General features: G+C 40.5%; 1 protein-coding gene across 28 annotated transcripts in view; it reads left to right on the forward strand.

Annotated features, from left to right (window-relative positions):
* TENM3 (teneurin transmembrane protein 3) overlaps positions 1 to 18557 on the forward strand; it is a 1446905-nt gene that overhangs the window by 1264631 nt on the left and 163717 nt on the right. For 16 of the 28 annotated variants that reach the window (XM_075421787.1, XM_075421794.1, XM_075421795.1 and 13 more), the window contains one exon: positions 7758 to 7967. The exons of 11 other annotated variants lie outside the window; for them this stretch is intronic. In XM_075421787.1, coding sequence (XP_075277902.1) covers positions 7758 to 7967 — 210 coding nt within the window. Of the gene's footprint in view, positions 1 to 7757; positions 8050 to 18557 lie in introns of those variants that run through there. One more of the 28 variants, XM_075421811.1, reaches the window with a different exon arrangement.

The following is an 18557-nucleotide window of genomic DNA, read 5'->3' on the forward strand; positions in this document are numbered from 1 at the left end:
GGGAGCAGAGCGAGCGGCTGGCTGCACATCCCTTCCACGCAAGAGGCCTCTCCTGCCCGCTCCCACCCCCGTGCGGTGGCCAGCGAAGCAGTGAGCCCGGGCGGGCGAGCGCAGCCGCGCAGGGCTGTGACTGAGGCAGGAGTCGTAGCCGCAAACGGGTGCCTTTTGCGTGGGATCGGTGCGCAGCTGGGCGCAGACGTAGACCGTGCACCTCTGCCGTTTGGCCAGGTTCGAGCAGGCACCAGCTCGGTGGCTGTGGTAGGAAGGGGCCAGGTCTGCGGCTGAGCCACGCAGGGTCCAGAGCTCCCCTGCCAGCGCCGTCCGAGTGCTGCGTGCCCTGGGAGGCCTCCCAGCCATGATGCTCTGGCTGCCAGGGCTTGCAGACTGGTGGCAAGTGGTAGTGGCTTGGCCAAAACTGCGAGCATGAGACTTGCAGAGCTGAGTCGGTGGCTGAGCCGGTGTCTCGCTGTCCTGGCTGCGCTGGATGGGGCTCTCGTCACAAGGCAGAGGAGCTTGAATCCTAGCAGATGCTCTAAATGGAGAGGTGACATTTTCGTGTGAGAATTTCTATATCTCAAGTGGAGATGTGAGTTAATCAAAACATTTTGCAATCTGGTATTGATTTCATCAGCTTTGCTTCTGTCCAAAAACCCCCACCCTCCCAAAAAAAAGGAGAATTAGGCATCTTTTTCTAAAAATACGGAGACCTATCACTTAAAATTATTTTCCGGGTGGAATGGGGATTTTCACTCTTCTGGAAATAGCTCTCTGTTCCTCTTCCAAGATTTTGCCTGCCCACTTCTAATTAATATTGGGGGAAATAAAGTGGAAAGTTCAGTTGAGTTGAGCAGAATAGCTCCTAAAAATAAAACCTGGATGCTAGAGATGCTTGCGTTTTTAGTTCAGCTCATGAACTTTCCGCCTAGCTGAGTGGACCTTTGCTCTGCACCTGGCTCTTATGTTATAAGGTAATTCCTTTTGAAAATAATAATAATAAAAAATTTTAAAAAGGTAGTTAGAGCAATGCATGGCAATTAGGATAATCTGTCAGTTAAGGCTCAGATGCTGCAGTTTCTTTACAGACAAAACTCCCATTTAAGGCCAGGATGAGCACTGTCTGAACTCCGGATTGAAGAAGGAGCCGTTGTGATCGTGCAGTCTGACCCCTGCAAGAACAGGGCACTCCTTTTCATTTAGCAATCTGCTGAGCAGCAGCTGTTAAATCTCCAAAACCGTGAAAATGCCTCAGAACGCAAAGTGTTTGCTTCAGAAATGAGTGTCAGTTCTAATGCATAACCATTTTTCTTAAGAAATCTTTCTCTTTTTCAGAAGACAATTACAAGCTTTATACTACAGACTGTGATTATTATACTACACTTCTGAGGAAAAAAACAAACCCAAATTACAATATTTCAGGCCAGCATTTCTCTTTTTTTCTAATGGATTACTTTTGTTTTCAAATCAATGTCCTTTGATTATAGTCTTGTAAAGTTCCAGTTTTCACAGTTTGCAGAAGCAGTTGCAACTTTGGGAGTTAAAATAAATGTCACGATAATGCAACTGTTTTGTTTAGAAGTAGAACTTTTCAAGGAGAGCTAGGAAAGGTAGATGTCATTTGTATTTAAGATTTGCATCTGAAATGTAGTCACAGTTCATCACCACTCAGAGGGATTTGAAACTTGGAAAATACACTTCCCAAGTCGGGGGTAAAAGGGTCATTATTCGTTATGCGTACAAACAAAGCAAAACAAAAATGATGAAGTGGAAAACCCACAGCAGATTCACACAGAATCACAGAACGTTAGGGGTTGACAGGGACCTCTGTGGGTCATCTGGTCCAACCCCCCTGCCGAAGCAGGGTCACCTACAGCAGGCTGCACAGGACCGCGTCCAGGCGGGTCTTGAATATCTCCAGAGAAGGAGACTCCACCACCTCCCTGGGCAGCCTGTTCCAGATTGCAAGCATCGTTTTTATACATTCAAATGCATTTCTTTTCACAAGGATTCTTGGCATGTAGCCCTTCTGACTGGAGTGTTTTTCACTGTAGATGCATTTACACAGTCTTGTGTATATAGATGTGTATGTGCGTGTGTATATATTTGAAAGACTGTCTATGCATCTGTTTTCTTGGGGAGATCTTCACAGTAGCTACAATGGTAGACTCTGGTATAAGCAGGTAAAAAGAACTGCGCTGGTCATAAATAATCATTCCTTGTGTGCTATGCCACAACACTTTTCAGTAGTTCTATTTGCATGTAGAGTTTTAATTAAGAGATAACTGTCACTGTAGGCTGACTGCAGAAGGCTGCAGTATCCAGCAGAGAGATAAATGCCAATGCCAAGTCATACAGGTTGGAGAGCATACAGGGAGTCCATAATAAAAAATGGATTTACGATTAAAACTTACTTATTACTAACTTGTTGTGTTATCCAAAATCTGGTTGCTTAGGGTTGGGGTTTTTAGGAGAGCTGTTTTGGGTCAATCTAAATGTGACACATTGGAAATTGAAATTTTGGAATGCAATCAGTAAACTTGCTATGAGGGTATAGGTGCCCTATTTAACAGGAGTGTGTTACAGCTTTCAGCACGCTGGGAAGTCCTAGAACAGATTGCGAAGATTCATCTCAGCTTGATTCAGAAGGGCTGTAAGTGTCCTTCTGCCTGTTTGAAAGTGTTTTGGTTTCTAATTAATTTAGCCAGAAGACACTTTATTTCTGACCTTCACAAACTACTGCCTGTCTGATCCCAGTTTTGAAAGATCCCATTAACTGTTTTATTAAAAAAAAAAAACAAAGCAACCTGTCTTTTCCTGTTGTGAGGAGCGAAGTACAAAATGGATATATATAGCTACTGTTAGTGAGCCATTATATGTATAACATATTTTTCCACAGTATGTGGTATGATTTTGGGTGTATATGACATAATAGTGCCATTTAAGATAACATTAAATCTTCATTTCCATGAAGTCACCAGCAAAAATCCCATTAATTTAAGTAAAGAGAAGAGATACCTACCTTGCAATTTGTAATTTAATAGCATTTTCTTACTGACATTGAAGTCAGTAAGTACTCTTTACCACTAACTTCAAAATAAGGCCTCCCCCCCCTCTGTCTTTGAGATGCAGATAGAGGAATTGTTTTCTTCAGACTCAGTGACAAGGGCTGCCAAGACTGTGAAAGGAAAAATGCACCGTTCTGCCATAGCCGAACCGCCGAAACAGAGCTGTCTGCTCTCACATTGCCTTAAGCAACCATCAGAAGTTGTATGTAAGAGTTAGGTGTAGGATTTATGCGTCCTGATTGAGATAAAAATAATGGCCCTTCAAATTTTTTGCAGTGAAATTACTTTTGCAAAGTATGTAACTCGCAATACATCTTACGCGAGGTGAATTGATAATGCCAGGTTTTGAGAACTAATCTAGAGATATAAACAAAATTTCAGCGTTAAAGAAATTCATGAAGCAGCAAAGACTTTCCCAAACTAAAATATGGTCTTAAGAATGTGTAGACTTATAATTACAAAAGAAAAGAAATGAGTCTTTTTTTCTTTCTTGTTGGTATCATATTGCCAGCAAAGCGTCTCTGTTTGAAGAGTTGGAACCTGTTGGGAAGTTTTCATGAGTCCCTGTATTTTAGGGCTCTGCAGAGACTTTCTGGGTCATCTGTTCCAGCCCGCCCACCCCGCAGCAGCAGGAGATCATTGCTACTGCTTCCCTTCCATCCTACTTTTCTCCTAAATGCCGCATTCCATAAGTGTCCTCCAATACTATTTTCTTTAAAATACGTCTGGTGAAGACGCAGTGTGTAATTCCTCTGCGCACCCACTGGCGTCGAAGCAGAGTGCTGCTTCAGCGTGCGGTGGCAGACAAAAAAGATGAAAGCTGAGCGGTTCTTGGGTTCGTCCTTCGTACAACCATATAAATAAGCTGATGGCTTTTGCTTGAGGGGAGGGGTGCAGGCCACCTGTACGGGGCTGCGAGCTGTGGGCTGTGGCCGGGTGGGAGCATCGCTGAGGCTCCGGGGCTGAAGGCACAGCTCTGCCCGCGCTGCCCTGCTCTCACACCCACCGCCTTAGGCAGCCGCGGCTGCCAGGGGCTCAGCCTTAGGCTGACTTAAGCCTTAATATACTTAATACAGACAGTCCCACGCATCCCTGGGCCTCCCATTACTACCAGTATGTTGATGGTAGTCCTCCTGTTGTTTATTTGCTATCTTTTCATGGGTTGCACTTATCATACCTGTCCCTTTCAGCTTTTCCATATGTGACATCAGTTCTGCTTCCAACTTTTATTTTATACCGTCTGTTAGATCAGCGCTGATCTTTGCACAGAACAGTACAATTTTTTTAACATTATTACTGTGTATATATGTATTTAATGTACCCGTTACTAGCTCAGGTGTATTTCTTTGTTAACGTTCTTCTTATAACCAGTCTTCTTTGGGTTTTACTTTCTGTGGGGACTCCTAATATTTCTTTAGCAAATTTATTCACATCTTCACATACTGCTACATTGAGTCTGTTCCTGCTGGAGTTTGCCTATATTTGCCACAAATCCTTTTTGTGTTTTTGTGTGAGATAATTTTTTCAGAAGTACGTAAAGATAACTGAAAGTCATGTATTTTCGATTATGAAAACGCCAACAAATGAAAGTGTGGTTATCCTCATAACTAGCCTAAAAGATGAGATCCACGTACTCTTAAGCCCAGTATACTTTCTCATGAAAAATAGCTTACTATCGTATATCAAGGCCACATAGTAAAAACAAGAACATTTGCTTTTTTAAAGTTTGAGCAAGAAAGTCAAAGCAGAACAACAGAAATTATTGCTAGATGTGTACCAAAAGAAGGAGAATAGGGGGGAGAAAATCAATACTTGTATTTTTGTGGTTTTCCTTAGAATGAAATATTCTTTGCATCAACGTGTGCCTCCAAGCTGTATGGAAAAAGTGTTATAATCGATATAATTGGCTTTTGTCATACTTAATGACTTTTGTGATTTATAAATGTGTTTGTAAAGACTTCAATATGAGATATTACCAAATACTTTTAAATGCCTTTCATTCCATATAAAAAAAATAATCGGAGAGGAATATGCACATCACTTACCAGCCCTCTTTCTAGTGTGTGAAGCATTTTTTTTCGTAACATGTAGCTTATTCTATAAATGGCAGTATAGATAGCTGTCTGTCTTTTCACTTGGAATCAAAGAGGAACTCACTGCAGAAGTCTGCCAGTGCTGGGTGAAGCTGTACAGAAATGCGCGTCCCAGCTGGTTGGCCTAGGCTTCTTGCGAAGAATTGGCTCATGTTAGAATGGGCTCCCTTTTCTCTGCAGACCATGTAAGTTGGTGACGAGAAAGACCTGCCTTCCAGAATTAGGTTTATTTAGAAAAATCAAGTCACCAAAGCTGTGTATTTTCCTGGTGGTGTCACAGCCCGAATCACCTGATTTTTGCGGTAGCAGAGACCTGTGCCCACTGGGCGTAGCAGTGGGAGCTTTGCTGATAGCCCCGCGCTTCCAGCCCCCGCAGGACACCCAGTGTTCCCCGCGCTGGGAAACTCGGTAAGCCGGAGCACCCGAGGGATGCTCTTTCCAGCTGACTGCTCATCAGCGCGGTGCGGTGTCGACTAGCCACACAGCACCGAGACTATTAATAAATTTGGATAAATGAGGGAATTTAGAAAATAATTAAGGGACCTTGGACATAACACGTTTTCAGGCAACAGGATATTTTATATGATTATGGTTTGTGTAATCAAGGCTGTGTTAATGAGCGTAAATTGAGAAGGAGAGAGGAAGCATATTGAGAACGGTGTTGTGCGTAAGCTCCATAGGTGTCACTGAGATGCTGATTTGCTTCAGACAGTGTATATCTGGAACATGTTACTATAGCTCTCCTCTCTAGTCAGAGAAGATCAAAGCAAGTGAAGAAGATCTGTTCCAAGCTAAAAAAAAACAAAAATCATGGAGTTAATTCTTATTTGAAAAAAAACACTGTTAACTATTATTGGAATTATTCAAAAAATGAATTATAACGGCTATCTAAATCAGTTTGGGTGTGTCACAAATAATGCATTAAATCCTCCGTCAAGAAATAACCACAAATCCAGGTTTGGATCAGGTTACTCAAGCAAGCAGTGTAAAAAAATCAAGGTGTAGCAAGAAAATCTGGCAGCAGTTTCTCTTGAAGTTGAAAATGTGCCCACTCTCTACTTGCAGATTCCCAAGCTGAGCCCTGTAAAATGTCATTCCCCCATCCTTGTTAATTCCCTGGCTATAAACCTTGGGTTTCACACAGGAATTACTTGAGTGATAGTAAGTGCTCACTTTCCTTCCAGAACCAAACCTGAGTCTTAAAATTGGTAATAATATATATTGTGCTGTTCACTTCAAGAAGAGGTAACTGGCATGTGGGAGAATTAAGCAAACACAGTTTGCAGAGAAGCTGTCACAGGTTTCTTTCCAGGGAAACCAATTGGTTAGGACTTAGCAATGTGTTTTAGAGATCTTTAAGATACTATGTGATGGGATAAATAAATGTGAAAGAAAAAAAAATTTAAAAATCACCGTGATTCTAGCAATGTACAAGGGAGACAGGGAGAGATGGTAATTCAAGCTATTAGTGCCAATATTATTTATTGTATTAAACTGAAATATAGCATTGAGAGGTGCTGCACTTCTCCAGCATAACTGTACTACTGAGTACCATAAAAACAAATCATTACGTGTCAAAAAAACCCCTCTTTAATTTACATTTAGGTTCATAGTTATCAATGGTGTCCATGCAGGTTAATCTCGGTTTTTTAACATAAAGTATGTAATAAAGCTACGTCATTTTCTGGTACAATTCCCCATCTGCAGGCAGCATAATACTTCATGCAAAAGTAGGCCAGCAGTCTGACAGAGAGCTCTGTGCTGACTAAATACTGTAAAGAACCAATATATTCACAGGGTAGGTTAGGTAACACTTTCTCTGCCGCTTAGTGGGTTTAAGTGTTGTTTCATTGAAGCACTAAACGCGTTGTTACGATATCCTAAAGCTTTGTTTAAAGCTGTCATCCTCCATGATGCCTTTATGATACTTTCAAGGTGTGGATATGGCATGTAGTCATTGCGTACGTATGTTTTAAAACAACTTGTGCAGATGGACTTGAGTGTGACAGGTGAAACATTTTAATAGGTTTTAAATAGTATATGTATCTGAGAAACGCTGATGAAAACTTGAATTCCTGTCAGAGTAACTCATATGATAGAAATTCAGGGCTGTGAGTTCCCCGTATGCATGAGACTGGAAAACTGTTCCTGTTTCTTTGCTTATCTGTAGTATTTTCTTCCATAAGTACATTTTAGACAGGGGTGTCCCGCTGAAAGCAGCAGCCCTGTATTTGGCCGTGTATTTCAGTACGCTTGTTCTGCTTAAAGGCTTGAAAAGTAGAAAATACTGTATTTTCCAACTGGTTGTACAACAAATACTTCATTTCAGTTGGCACTGTTCCTCTGTCATTCTGTGTTGCAGAGACATTGGAATTCCAGGTAGTGACAGACACTGTCCATTGAAATAGCAAGTCAATTGTGTTATGTTTTCTAAAGCACTTAAAGCAGTTTATTACATGGTATTGTCATATTTTCTTTGTCCATCTCTTTCTATTGTTTGAAGTAGACTATTTGCCTTTCGGTGATATAAACAGTAAATGATTTGTTGTTCATGTCATATCTTGACCCATATTTTAAATTTTTTTTTTATTTTTTTTCATAGGTCCTCCCATGCCATCCTCCTCATCTAGTCCATCAGTTACTGAACATTTACACTCCCCTCCTCCATCACCCAATCTCCATGACAACCAGAGGTGGTTATTAAGTAATAATGCCAGCCAGCCAGTTCAGGACTCTGATACAGATGAGGACTATACTGCCAGCTCATATCTAGTACAGACCGGTACTGTTTCAGTGTCTGTCCCAGGTCATGGTAAGAAGAGGACACTTTGTCCACAGTTTGAATACCCTTTTCTTTTCCATCCTCTTACAAAATTGCCTAATAAAAATCAAAGGTACCAGAATGACTTTGTATTTTAGACTGATTTTCCTTTAAATGTCGCAAATGATGTTTCTACTTTACTGTAGGATAAGCAAGCGTGGGAAGTTACTTCTAATGTATGAAAGCTCGTTTAAGTTATTTTAAAATGCAATGCCTATATGAAGCAATAGCCATTAATGATTTAATATGTAATGTAATCTGTAGCAAGTGACTAGCCTTTAGTTGTACTTTTTAAAGGGCAGGCTGAAGTTGGTTAAGCCGTCATAATGTTTAGCTTCAGTATAATGTGAAGGTTACCTTTTATTACCTCATCAGGTTTGGCAGGTTCCAGCTGTTCCTTCAGTTTCCCTGGGGCTGGAGAATGGGATTTGTATCTTACTGGCTAGGGCGCTCGAGACTGAGGAACGGTGTCCAGAGGAAGAGAGAAGGCAAGGGTGGTTCCTGCGATGTGTGTTGCCATGTTTCTCGTCCTCCTGACCAGTATGAATAAACAACAGGAGCGACGTGCTTGAAACACCAGTGCCCACTTAGATGTCATGCCGCAAGAAACCATGTTTTTCCCTTTTTTTTAACATTAAAAATAATAGCCACAGGGTTCCATTTTTGTTGTATGATTGAAAAGATTTTCTTGGCATAGGCAGACTGGAAGAATAATTTGTTAATTCACAGCCCTTCCCCAGTAGATCAGCAAAGCTTGGAACATTTCTGTCTTTTGACGGTAAAGAACTCTCCTACGGATGAACCACTAGAGGGGGTTTGGAGAAATATTTTCCTACGTATTGCACATCTGTTGGTTGGACAAAATTATTCTGCAGAGCAAAAACACTAGCTTTGAGCTTCTTTTCCTAGCTTTGAGTGCAACTTTGGTGTTGTGTCTAAAAGGCTAATCTTCTAAGAGCAGTTGTGTATGTGAATTTGACAACTTTTTTTTTTTTTGCCATGTTAGCGGCTTGGATTAAGATCTTTAAAATAAACAATAATAACTATTTTTGTGTGTTCAGCTTGCTCAATATTTAATTTGTGAAGAATTCAAAATAAATGGTAATACCTTGTCATAATCGGGGTATGTTATGAAGATATCTCCTTTCCTTTATGTCTAGGAATATGAGATGTGTTAGAAAATACGTGTGTTATCCAAAAGGCAGCCTGGTTTAGTTCAACAAGTCAATACATTTAGATTACTGTATTCACCAACCCTTCCTCTATAAATGAAAAATGCAAAAGCAGGAGAAAGCTGCTAAAGTTTTTGAACAGTTGGGATGAACTCCTTATACTTCATAGCCTCTTAGGAAGCTAATAGGTGTTCATCGTTCCTCTAGGTTTTAGCACTGTGCTGCTTCTGAAATTTTCAACAGTTGCTTGCCACTCTGAGTTTGCCAAACTTGAGGAATGTTCCTTTACCCCTTTCACCTCAGACTAGCCAAAATAATTTCATCTGGTCCCATGGCAAGTCAAATCTTGGCCTTCTAGCAGGACAGAATGAGGGGGTTTTGATAACAAGCGGGACAGAAGTTGACACTTTGGTGTATGTTGAGAGGGTTGTTCTTGGTAAGACTTCGGCTAAGCAGAAGGGAAACCCAGCACACTCTGCAAGTTCATGCTCATTTCCCACTCCCTCTCTCTTCCTGCTGTGCTCCCCTGTCTCCTCTATCTGATGATGTCTGAGATTGACCCTTTCAGTATTTGTGTGCAGTACAAGTGCTTGCACTTTCTGCTTCCCGCTGTGAAAGAATTAAATCAATGATATATATACACATAATGTGGTAGTGCTGAGGGTCATATAATACAGCTAATGATCTTTCTCCACAAGATTAGACTTGTTTTTAGAAGTGCTTCAACTTGCTAACCACAGATACTGTATTTATGATAGTCATAATTTAAGTGGGGTTTGTTTGCTTTTCTGCTGGGCAAGGAGAAGACCGTGGGTGTTCTGGTAGCAGGCTTCCATCCCTGCTGTCAGCTGCAGGATCAGGGCTTGCATTACTTGAAGAAGGGATGCTTGCATCCAGCACATGTATAAATATTGCTTGGAATATCTATTTGATTAGCTTATATTTTGTACTGTTGGCCTGTTGATGGGGAAAAAATGTGTTCTTTGTAAAACAGGCAAGAGCAGAATTTAATAATTAGGCTAATAATGTCTAAGTTAGCTACACCTTTCTTCTGCTTGATGATTTGCATTGTTGTGTGTCTTTTTTATCAGTATGTGGAACTCTCCAAATCTACCCTAGAAAGTAGGCATCATTGAATCATGGCCTTTGATACAGTCTTATTTGAGTATTGTATTTTCTTTAGCTAAAGTGATAAGTAATGCAGCATGTGTAGCACTTTCACAGAAGAAAGATTTTTTTTCACCAATTGTCTTTTAATTCATCCAGATGCAAAAGCAGTTTTCCATGCTATCGCGTGTTAATCAGTACAAAATAACTCCAGTGCCATATTCTGGATTGCTTTGTCCAGTGTTTCTATTGACAGGGGGTGGGGGATCACTTTTGAAGCATTTAGGATGAAAAAGGTACTGACTGAAAATAATTATATTATTGAACTGTTTTCAGTTACATTGACATTATGTGAATAGCAAGTTAAATTACCCTCTCTTTAGTCTATGCAAACACCTTTTTGTTTTCCTTTAGTCTGAGTTCATTTGATCAATGTAGTTTATTTGATCAACTCCCTCAAAATTTAAAGGATCTGATTATGTATTTAGAGTTATATTAATCTAAGCCTTTGGGTTTGATTAGTTTGTTTTGTTGACCAATGAGAATTAGCTTTCATTTGAGGAATTAGCTAAAAGAGAAATGAGAATTATTAAAATCAGTTATCAAATGCTTACGGCGTGAGAGGAAATGGTCTTCGTCGAGATATTGCTAGTAGCTTTAAAAATTCATATGCAGTGAGGACTGTTGTGGACCATTTCCTAGGAATCATTTCATTTCTTTAAAAGCAGTGTGTTAATAGATTGTAAAATTCAGGAGGACATAAATTTTAGGACCATCAGTCATAGCAGTGTTCCTTTACATAGCGCCTCCAATTTATTCTACTTCTTGTTCCTCTTCTCCACAGTGCAGCTCAGTATACTGACTGTTCCAGCAGTCACCCTATTTGTCTGCTGATTTCAGAACAATTTACTAGTTTTATTGTTTTTTAGAAACAAGAGTGAACTAGTATAAGAAACGGGGACATATGAACATGACAGCAGGGAAGAGGAACAGTTGTTTAAGCGAGAGGGAGAATGAACTAGGAGCTGGGAGGAGAGGATTCTTGAATGTGACTAAGGCGGAGAGGGTTGCCTTATGTAACAAAGTTTGCTTATAAAGAACGGAAGTCACTTAGCACAAATATGGGCTGGGTGGAGAATGGATTAAAAGCAGCCTTGAGGAGAAGGACTTGGGGGTGCTGATTAATGAGAAGTTCAGCATGACCCAGCAATGTGCACTCACAGCCCAGAAGGCCAACCGTGCCCTGGGCTGCATCCCCAGCAGCGTGGCCAGCAGGGCGAGAGAGAGGATTTTGCCCCTCTGCTCCGCTCTGGTGAGACCCCTCTGGGAGTCCTGCATCCAGCTCTGGAGCCCTCAGCACAGGGCAGACATGGACCTGTTGGAGTGGGGCCAGAGGAGGCCACAGAAATGATCAGAGGGCTGGAGCACCTCTTCTATGAGGACAGGGTGAGAGAGTTGGGGCTGTTCAGCCTGGAGAAGAGAAGGCTGTGGGGAGACCTTATAGCAGCCTTCCAGTACCTGAAGGGGCCTACGAGAAAGCCGGAGAGGGACTTTTTACAAGGGCATGGAGTGATAGGACAAGGGGTAATGGCTTTAAACTAAAAGAGGGAAGATTTAGATAGATATAAGAAAGAAATTTTTTACTCTGAGAGCGATGAGGCATGGGAACAGGTTGCCCAGAGAAGCTGTGGCTGCCCCCTCCCTGGCAGTGTTCAAGGCCAGGTTGGATGGAGCTCTGAGCAGCCTGGTCTGGTGGAAGGTGTCCCTGCCGGTGGCAGGGGGGTTGGAACTAGAGGATTTAGAAGGTCCGTTCCAACCCAAATGATTCTGTGATTCTACGTAAAGTGTGCGTTTAAGCATCTTGGTAATCTTCTTAATCTTTTTCCACCAAAAATTACAGGTTAATCAGAATTTGGAGGGGAATTTATTAAAATTAGTAGTAGCTTGTCTTTCAACACAGACATATTAGAAGGAGAAATACAGTGCTAAGTTCTTAGGTTAAACAGTCTATGAAGAAAAGATATATTTAAATGTTAGTGCTTGCTACTGACAATGGAGATGAAGACTCTGAATCAGAAATTCACATTTGAGGATATTTACTCCCTAAATTGGAAAAATTATGGCAGAACCATGAAATGCAAAATACAGAAAGGTGTATTTCACAGCCACATTTGTACCGTGTATTTGAACATTGAAGTTATACAAGGTTCTCGTGCTACTTAATAACAGTTTGTGATGATAGTTCATCTGATGGGAAGATCTGAAAAAATTTCAATATAATATAAAATGTTTTTCAGTTGTCTTTGATCAAGGATCTGCCAGGTGATGCACAATAAACAAGATTTTGTTCCAGCCGCATGCGAATTGCAGATTGATGGTCTTTTCAGTTCAAAATGGCTAAGCTTTCCTGCAAAGAGAAGAAATTTGGATATCTAGAGCACAACTCTGAATTTTGATTTGTGAAGGAGAAGTAATCCAATAAGTCTGGCTGAATGATAACATACAAGAACTCTTCATATTCAAAGGTCTCATTGCAAGACATCTCACTCTGCAGACACCAAATGTTCGGTGGCATAATTCTCCTATAAACATAATTTGGGGACTTTAGTTCATGACGACTCATTAGAATTTGATGGGAGAGGTTATACAAAAGTATCTGTCATACAGAAATGATTACTATTTTGTCATACCACAGTGTCAAGAAGCCAAAGTCAGAACCTTCTGCTTTTCTACAAGCCCCTGAGAGAATACAGGCCGAGCACTCGAGAGCAGAAGCAGTGATGACCAGATGCAACACACATGCAAAGCATAGGTGTGAATTTTATTAGGGTTTTTTTTTGTTACAACTCAGACTTTCCCTCCAAGTATCATGTTTTATTTTCCTGCCTAGATAGCTCAATTAATGTATAACCACCAGAACTAAGCAATTTGCCATTTCCTTTTCCCCCCTCTTCTGCCTTTTCCTTCCCACCAGAAGCATGAAATTGAAGTGTGAATGGAGGTACACACAGAGGTTTGTGTTAAAAGTTAGGGGAAGAGGCAAGTGACTTTAAGATATCTTTTCCTCCTTTGCAGCTCTTGAACTTGCTTCTGTGAGGGTAGGAACAGGACGATGTCATTTCCCCCTTCATACCCCAGTGACTTGTGAGAAGTTGGAAATAACCTGTGAATATTGAAAAGACCCACAGCAAATTAAGTCAGTCATAGCCAACATCTTGGAAGTACCTGATGTGGCTTTCTGGCAGTCCTGCTTTAGTGCCTAAAAACCACTTCCCAGCCCTTATTCCATCCCTGCTTTGCCGTAGTTATTTCACAAGGGAAGCTGCATGTGCTGCTGAACTAGAACTCAGCAACCAGGCTGTCACCTGCCGTGTAATCAGCGGCGGCTTAGTTCTGATTATTGGGGAATGAAAGGGGGGGGGGGAGCGCTAGGGGAGAAGGAAACACAAACGTGATTATGTGAGATTGAATGCTTAAAAGCTGTTTGGGCTTACTTTGGTGAAGTGTGGGTTTGCTTTTTTTTCCTCTCCATCATTCTGAGAACTGGCAATCCATCTGAATTCCCTGGAAACTCCGTGGGTATCCACATGCCTTATTTTCTTTGTCGTCTTACACATTGTCTAATGAGATTTTTTTTATCTCTTACACTAGATTAAGTTTTGTCATTGTTGTATCAGTACGTACAATTTGTCTTCAGGTCTGAAACTGGTCCTAAGACATGTTGCTCTAAAAAATTAATTCAAACCTGTTTGGTTTGAAACAGTCTGATAATAAATGAAGAATAATAGGTCGAACTAGGAGGAGCTGTGTTGAAGAACATGATGGGGATATGCTATAATCTTGGTTTTATTTAACATCATCATTAGTTATGTGGATGAAGGCGTAAAAATGGCACTAATAAAATTTCCCAATGATACTAAACAGTGAGAGTTGTGAGTGCCAACTGGGGACAAAATGCGGATAGAAAAGGACAAGGAAAGTTCATTAATTGTATGGCCATAAACTAATAAAGTGAAGTTAGAACTGAAAAATGTAAGCTGGACTGACATGCAGAATATTCAGGAAAAGTCTGAGGAGAGGCAGTGATAGTAAATTTTAATCAGACATAAATATGCGACATGGTCTGAGTAACAAGTGCAGTTGGAGCCGGATATACAAATACATCGGCAAAGAGGGAAGCACAGACACAGCATCAATGGAATCTAAGTTTTGAATTGGGGCCTCTTGCTTTTTCAAAGTTTGCGTCAAATTCTCTTATTACTTCTAGAATTACTGCTATTTATTCTATCTTCAGATATATTTGGATTAAAACAATTAGGCGGTTAGAGGTATCAATATACAGGAATAGGTAAGAGAATAAAACTTTGACTCAGTACATAGCCTAAGTACTAATTAAGTGCTGATAAAGGGAAACCAATAACCCAAGATGGAATGGAGCATGTTGTATACTATGTAGAGATACAATTAAAAGCAATAGGATGAAAATGAGGAAAGGAAAGATTAGGCACATTATCAGGAAAGACTATCTTAACAGTGAACTGTATTAAGATGTCTAAGTCTATCCCAAGGGAAGTGACAGAACCTCTGTCACTTCGCAGCATGAAATTAAAATAAATAAAAATGTCAGTCAAACTGCTGAGAACAAACCTGCATTTGCTTAGGAGAAGGTGGAGTGAGGCAACCTCCTGGAGCTTTCATAGCAATGCCGCTGTGCATTTCAGATCAGGTATGCGTGAGTTGGTAGTTTGTAGCAGGGATTATGGTACTCAGCTGTGGTAAGTGTGTTTCTTCAGCAACGTGCCCAATGCAAGGCATTGTCTGTTTAAATGTAACAGAAAGCTGCAATTTGTCCTATAGCCCAGACTCCCCTCTGAAATTGTCCACACCTTCCACAATAAATCATTGGCAAAACAGACGCTTTCCCTTCCCACTTGCTTGGACCATTTTATATCCTGCAAAATTACAAATTAAGGTTGCCTGTTCTTAGTGAAAACTGCCAGTGTCTTCTGGGCATGTGCATACTCATGTAAATACTTCGTAAGCAAAAATGTTTGATACCCATAAATTCAGAATGCCCGTGATGCTGAATAGAGGTATTTGACAAGCTTTCTGTAAACATGGAATAAGTTCAGGCTATAAAAATACATGCTGTCTTTTTTCTGAGGTCGGAGACTGTTATATTTGAACCACTGTGTAGCAGGGCTTGCAGGCTTGCTCAGTAGCTACAGAAGCATTTAATCTCTTACGGTCGAAAATAAGACAATGCAGGAAGGCCAATATCCTTTAGGTACAGATTGACAAATTTATCTGTTCCACGTGCTTGGGGCAAATATAGTTGCTTTAAAACCTTCAGAATTGTTTCTTGAATGCTAGCCAATTTATTTTGATCCCTTTTTGATATTTGATTCCAATTTTGTGAATCCGTCTTTTATCCTCTTTCTTTGGTTTTTAAGCCAAACTTCTGTCAACATTGTTCCCTTAATGTACAAAAATGTACATTTGTTCAGTTTAATTAAGCATTCGGTCTGTTTGCCAAGAGCAAATTACAGTTCCCCAATCTCACTCTCACCCCTCCAAAATCAAATTTTGCAAAGTGGTGGGCAATTAGTTCTCATATCTGGTTGTTGTAAGTCATGTTTTGCTCTTAAAGATTTTTGTAGTTTTCGATCTCTGTTACTTAATAGAAGAGCCAAGACCAATTATTTCTCCTCAGATTGTGGCCTTTGTAGCCTTCAAAGAACAGTCTCCCCCACACCTCCTGTATCATTAGCTGCAAAATATCTTTCCAAAGATGATTTCGGCCTCTTCACAAATCAAAGGATTCAGAGTGACAAATTATCCATCTTATAGTCGAACGCATGCCAGATGGGACAACCTGCCAACTGTGCATCGTACTGCGGATATGATCTGATGTAGAGACATTTCCTCCCCTCCTCCCTTCCCCATCAAAAATCATATTACAAAAAACCATGCAAGTTAAGAAAATCTGTGAAGATAAATTGATTCTGAAGTGCAGTGAAATATAAAAGCAGAATATAGTTTTAGGGAAGGAAGAAAGCTACATCCAAATGTCAGATCACTTAAACTGAACAGACATGTACCTGGCAGTATAGATGAACGTGAGAGTCAAAAATGCATCCCTTCCCTGCTTGCCAGTGCTTGCACACCCATCATTTCCTTTGACTACCTTGATTACAGAACAGACATTTCTAATTGCAAGGTAAGGAGCTTGAATTTAAATTCCGTCGCAGTTTGTTAATGGAAGAGCCCCAAAGTCACGATCAGGCACGAGGATATACTGCTCTTGTGGGGAAAAGTAGGCTCTAACAAATTTATGGTAGATGTCAATTTATAATGCAGAGGGTAAAAAGAGAAGGAAACAGTCACACAGAGAGTTTATTTTCATTATAAATTACAAAGCTGAGGACTTGACCCAGCTGCTGCTTAGGCTGACTTCCAGAGGTACAAATGGTGCGCAGGCACACAGCAGCTGACTCGGGTGAGGTCAGAATCAGACGCAAGTGTCTCGCATCGTCACATTAAACTCTGTTCTTTGTGAGTTTTCATTATTTTATTTCAGGGAAAGGTCTAATCTTTTAAACTCTGTACCACAACACAAAATCTTTTTTTTTTTAAAGCCTTCTTTAGGAAGAGAGCACTGAAGATTGACACGCACTGGCATTTGTTCCTCACTCAGTGGCAACAGCCTGAGCTTACAATTTTACAAGCCCTTCTCAGCAGCTGTAGTGCTCTGCAAGCCTTGATAGCTTGGAGAATACAAAAGTTCTTCCAGAAACTTAGAATGAGCCAAAGGTTGTGAGGTTTTGATACAATCTTGATGATTTTTTTTTTAATATATTTTTAATCTTCAGTCGTTTCTTTTTTTGTTTGTTTTAGCTGAATTAAAATTAGTTATGTAGTCACGGTCATTGTGAGGAGCTGATGCTTTGGAGAGCACCAGACATCTGCCAGCTTGGTACAAAATGTTTGGATTTAGTAAGGATAATGTGCACTATCCTGTGCTATTGATCGTGGAAATGTTTCTTCCTTCAGCTGGGACTGAGTCTTTAGTTACTGTTGAAAAGAGCTGTGCAAATACACAAAATACCTAATTTATTCCTTAGTTCTGCTAAATGTTGATACCATGCTAGGGCCGGATTCTGTGCTTCTGAGGAAAGCCGGGTTGTTGCTGGATTAAATGGAAGTTGCCAGTGGGGGTTAATACAGGAGTCAAGTCATTGGAATGCAACTGCAACACATTTTATTCTGTAGTGTTGGAAAAGTCACTGTAGCAAATAAATTGAGCATTTGACGAAAATAAAAAAACCTGATTTGTCTCCTTGTTGGCTTTTGGCTTGCACTTGACCGCTGTTCTGGCTAGCTGTAAGTTGGAGGGCGATGTTTTAGTGCTTTAAACGTGCTGCTTGCTGGAAGTAAACAGGACTCTCGCAGATTCTGCCAGCAGATGCTTGTTGTGGTCTTTCATAGAAGAAACACTGAGGATTTTGCGCTTGAGTCACCAAGCAAAAAATAAATAGATGTGCATTGGATGATTGTGAAAGCAGCGTATCTTGAAGTTGCTTTGAAAAGTAAAAAGCTAAGTAATATGCCACCTTTAATTTAACATCCCTTATCTTCTGCAATATTATCAATGATTTTAAAATCTTAGGGACTACACTGAAAGCATAATTTCTTTGCTCTTATACGTCATACACAAAAGGCTTCTCCATTTAGTATCTTTCTGTGTCTGGACGTAGCATTGACATGAATCTCTTTGTCACTAACCCATTAGGAGTACACAGGAGTAGTAACCCTACTTCTTAAGGATGCAGAGATCTGACTAGAAGGCACATCAGCCTTCCTCTCTCATGCAAGGCCAAGGATTCCTATTGTCAGATGCAGTGGGCATGAAAGCAGCAATTTTACAGCACAAAAACTCCAATAACATTTACTGCGGTTGGCTGAGATTGCAATGCACACAGGCACTGCTCAGTCTTGGTTGCTTAAGCACCAGCTTCCCTTGGCTTTTTGCCAGCCTCCGCGCTCCAAAGAGACAAGTCCTTTAAGGGGGGAGAGTTTTCCTTGTAACTTGCTGAGGGGTAAACAGACCATTCAGGCATAGTTTATTGCATTACATACTTGACTATGCATAATGGAATGCAGCAAAGTAATTGGTAGAATTATTTTAATCGGTAGAATTCATAGGTATGAGATAAGTTTTCTGAGCCAGGAGGAATAAAAAAAATACATGTAAGGATGTTTCTGTCTACTAAGTTGCTAATCGTTTATTACAAAGGACTAA

This window comes from Opisthocomus hoazin, chromosome 5 (genome assembly GCF_030867145.1).
Source record: "Opisthocomus hoazin isolate bOpiHoa1 chromosome 5, bOpiHoa1.hap1, whole genome shotgun sequence".
In the NCBI taxonomy this organism is placed as follows: Eukaryota; Metazoa; Chordata; class Aves; order Opisthocomiformes; family Opisthocomidae; genus Opisthocomus; species Opisthocomus hoazin.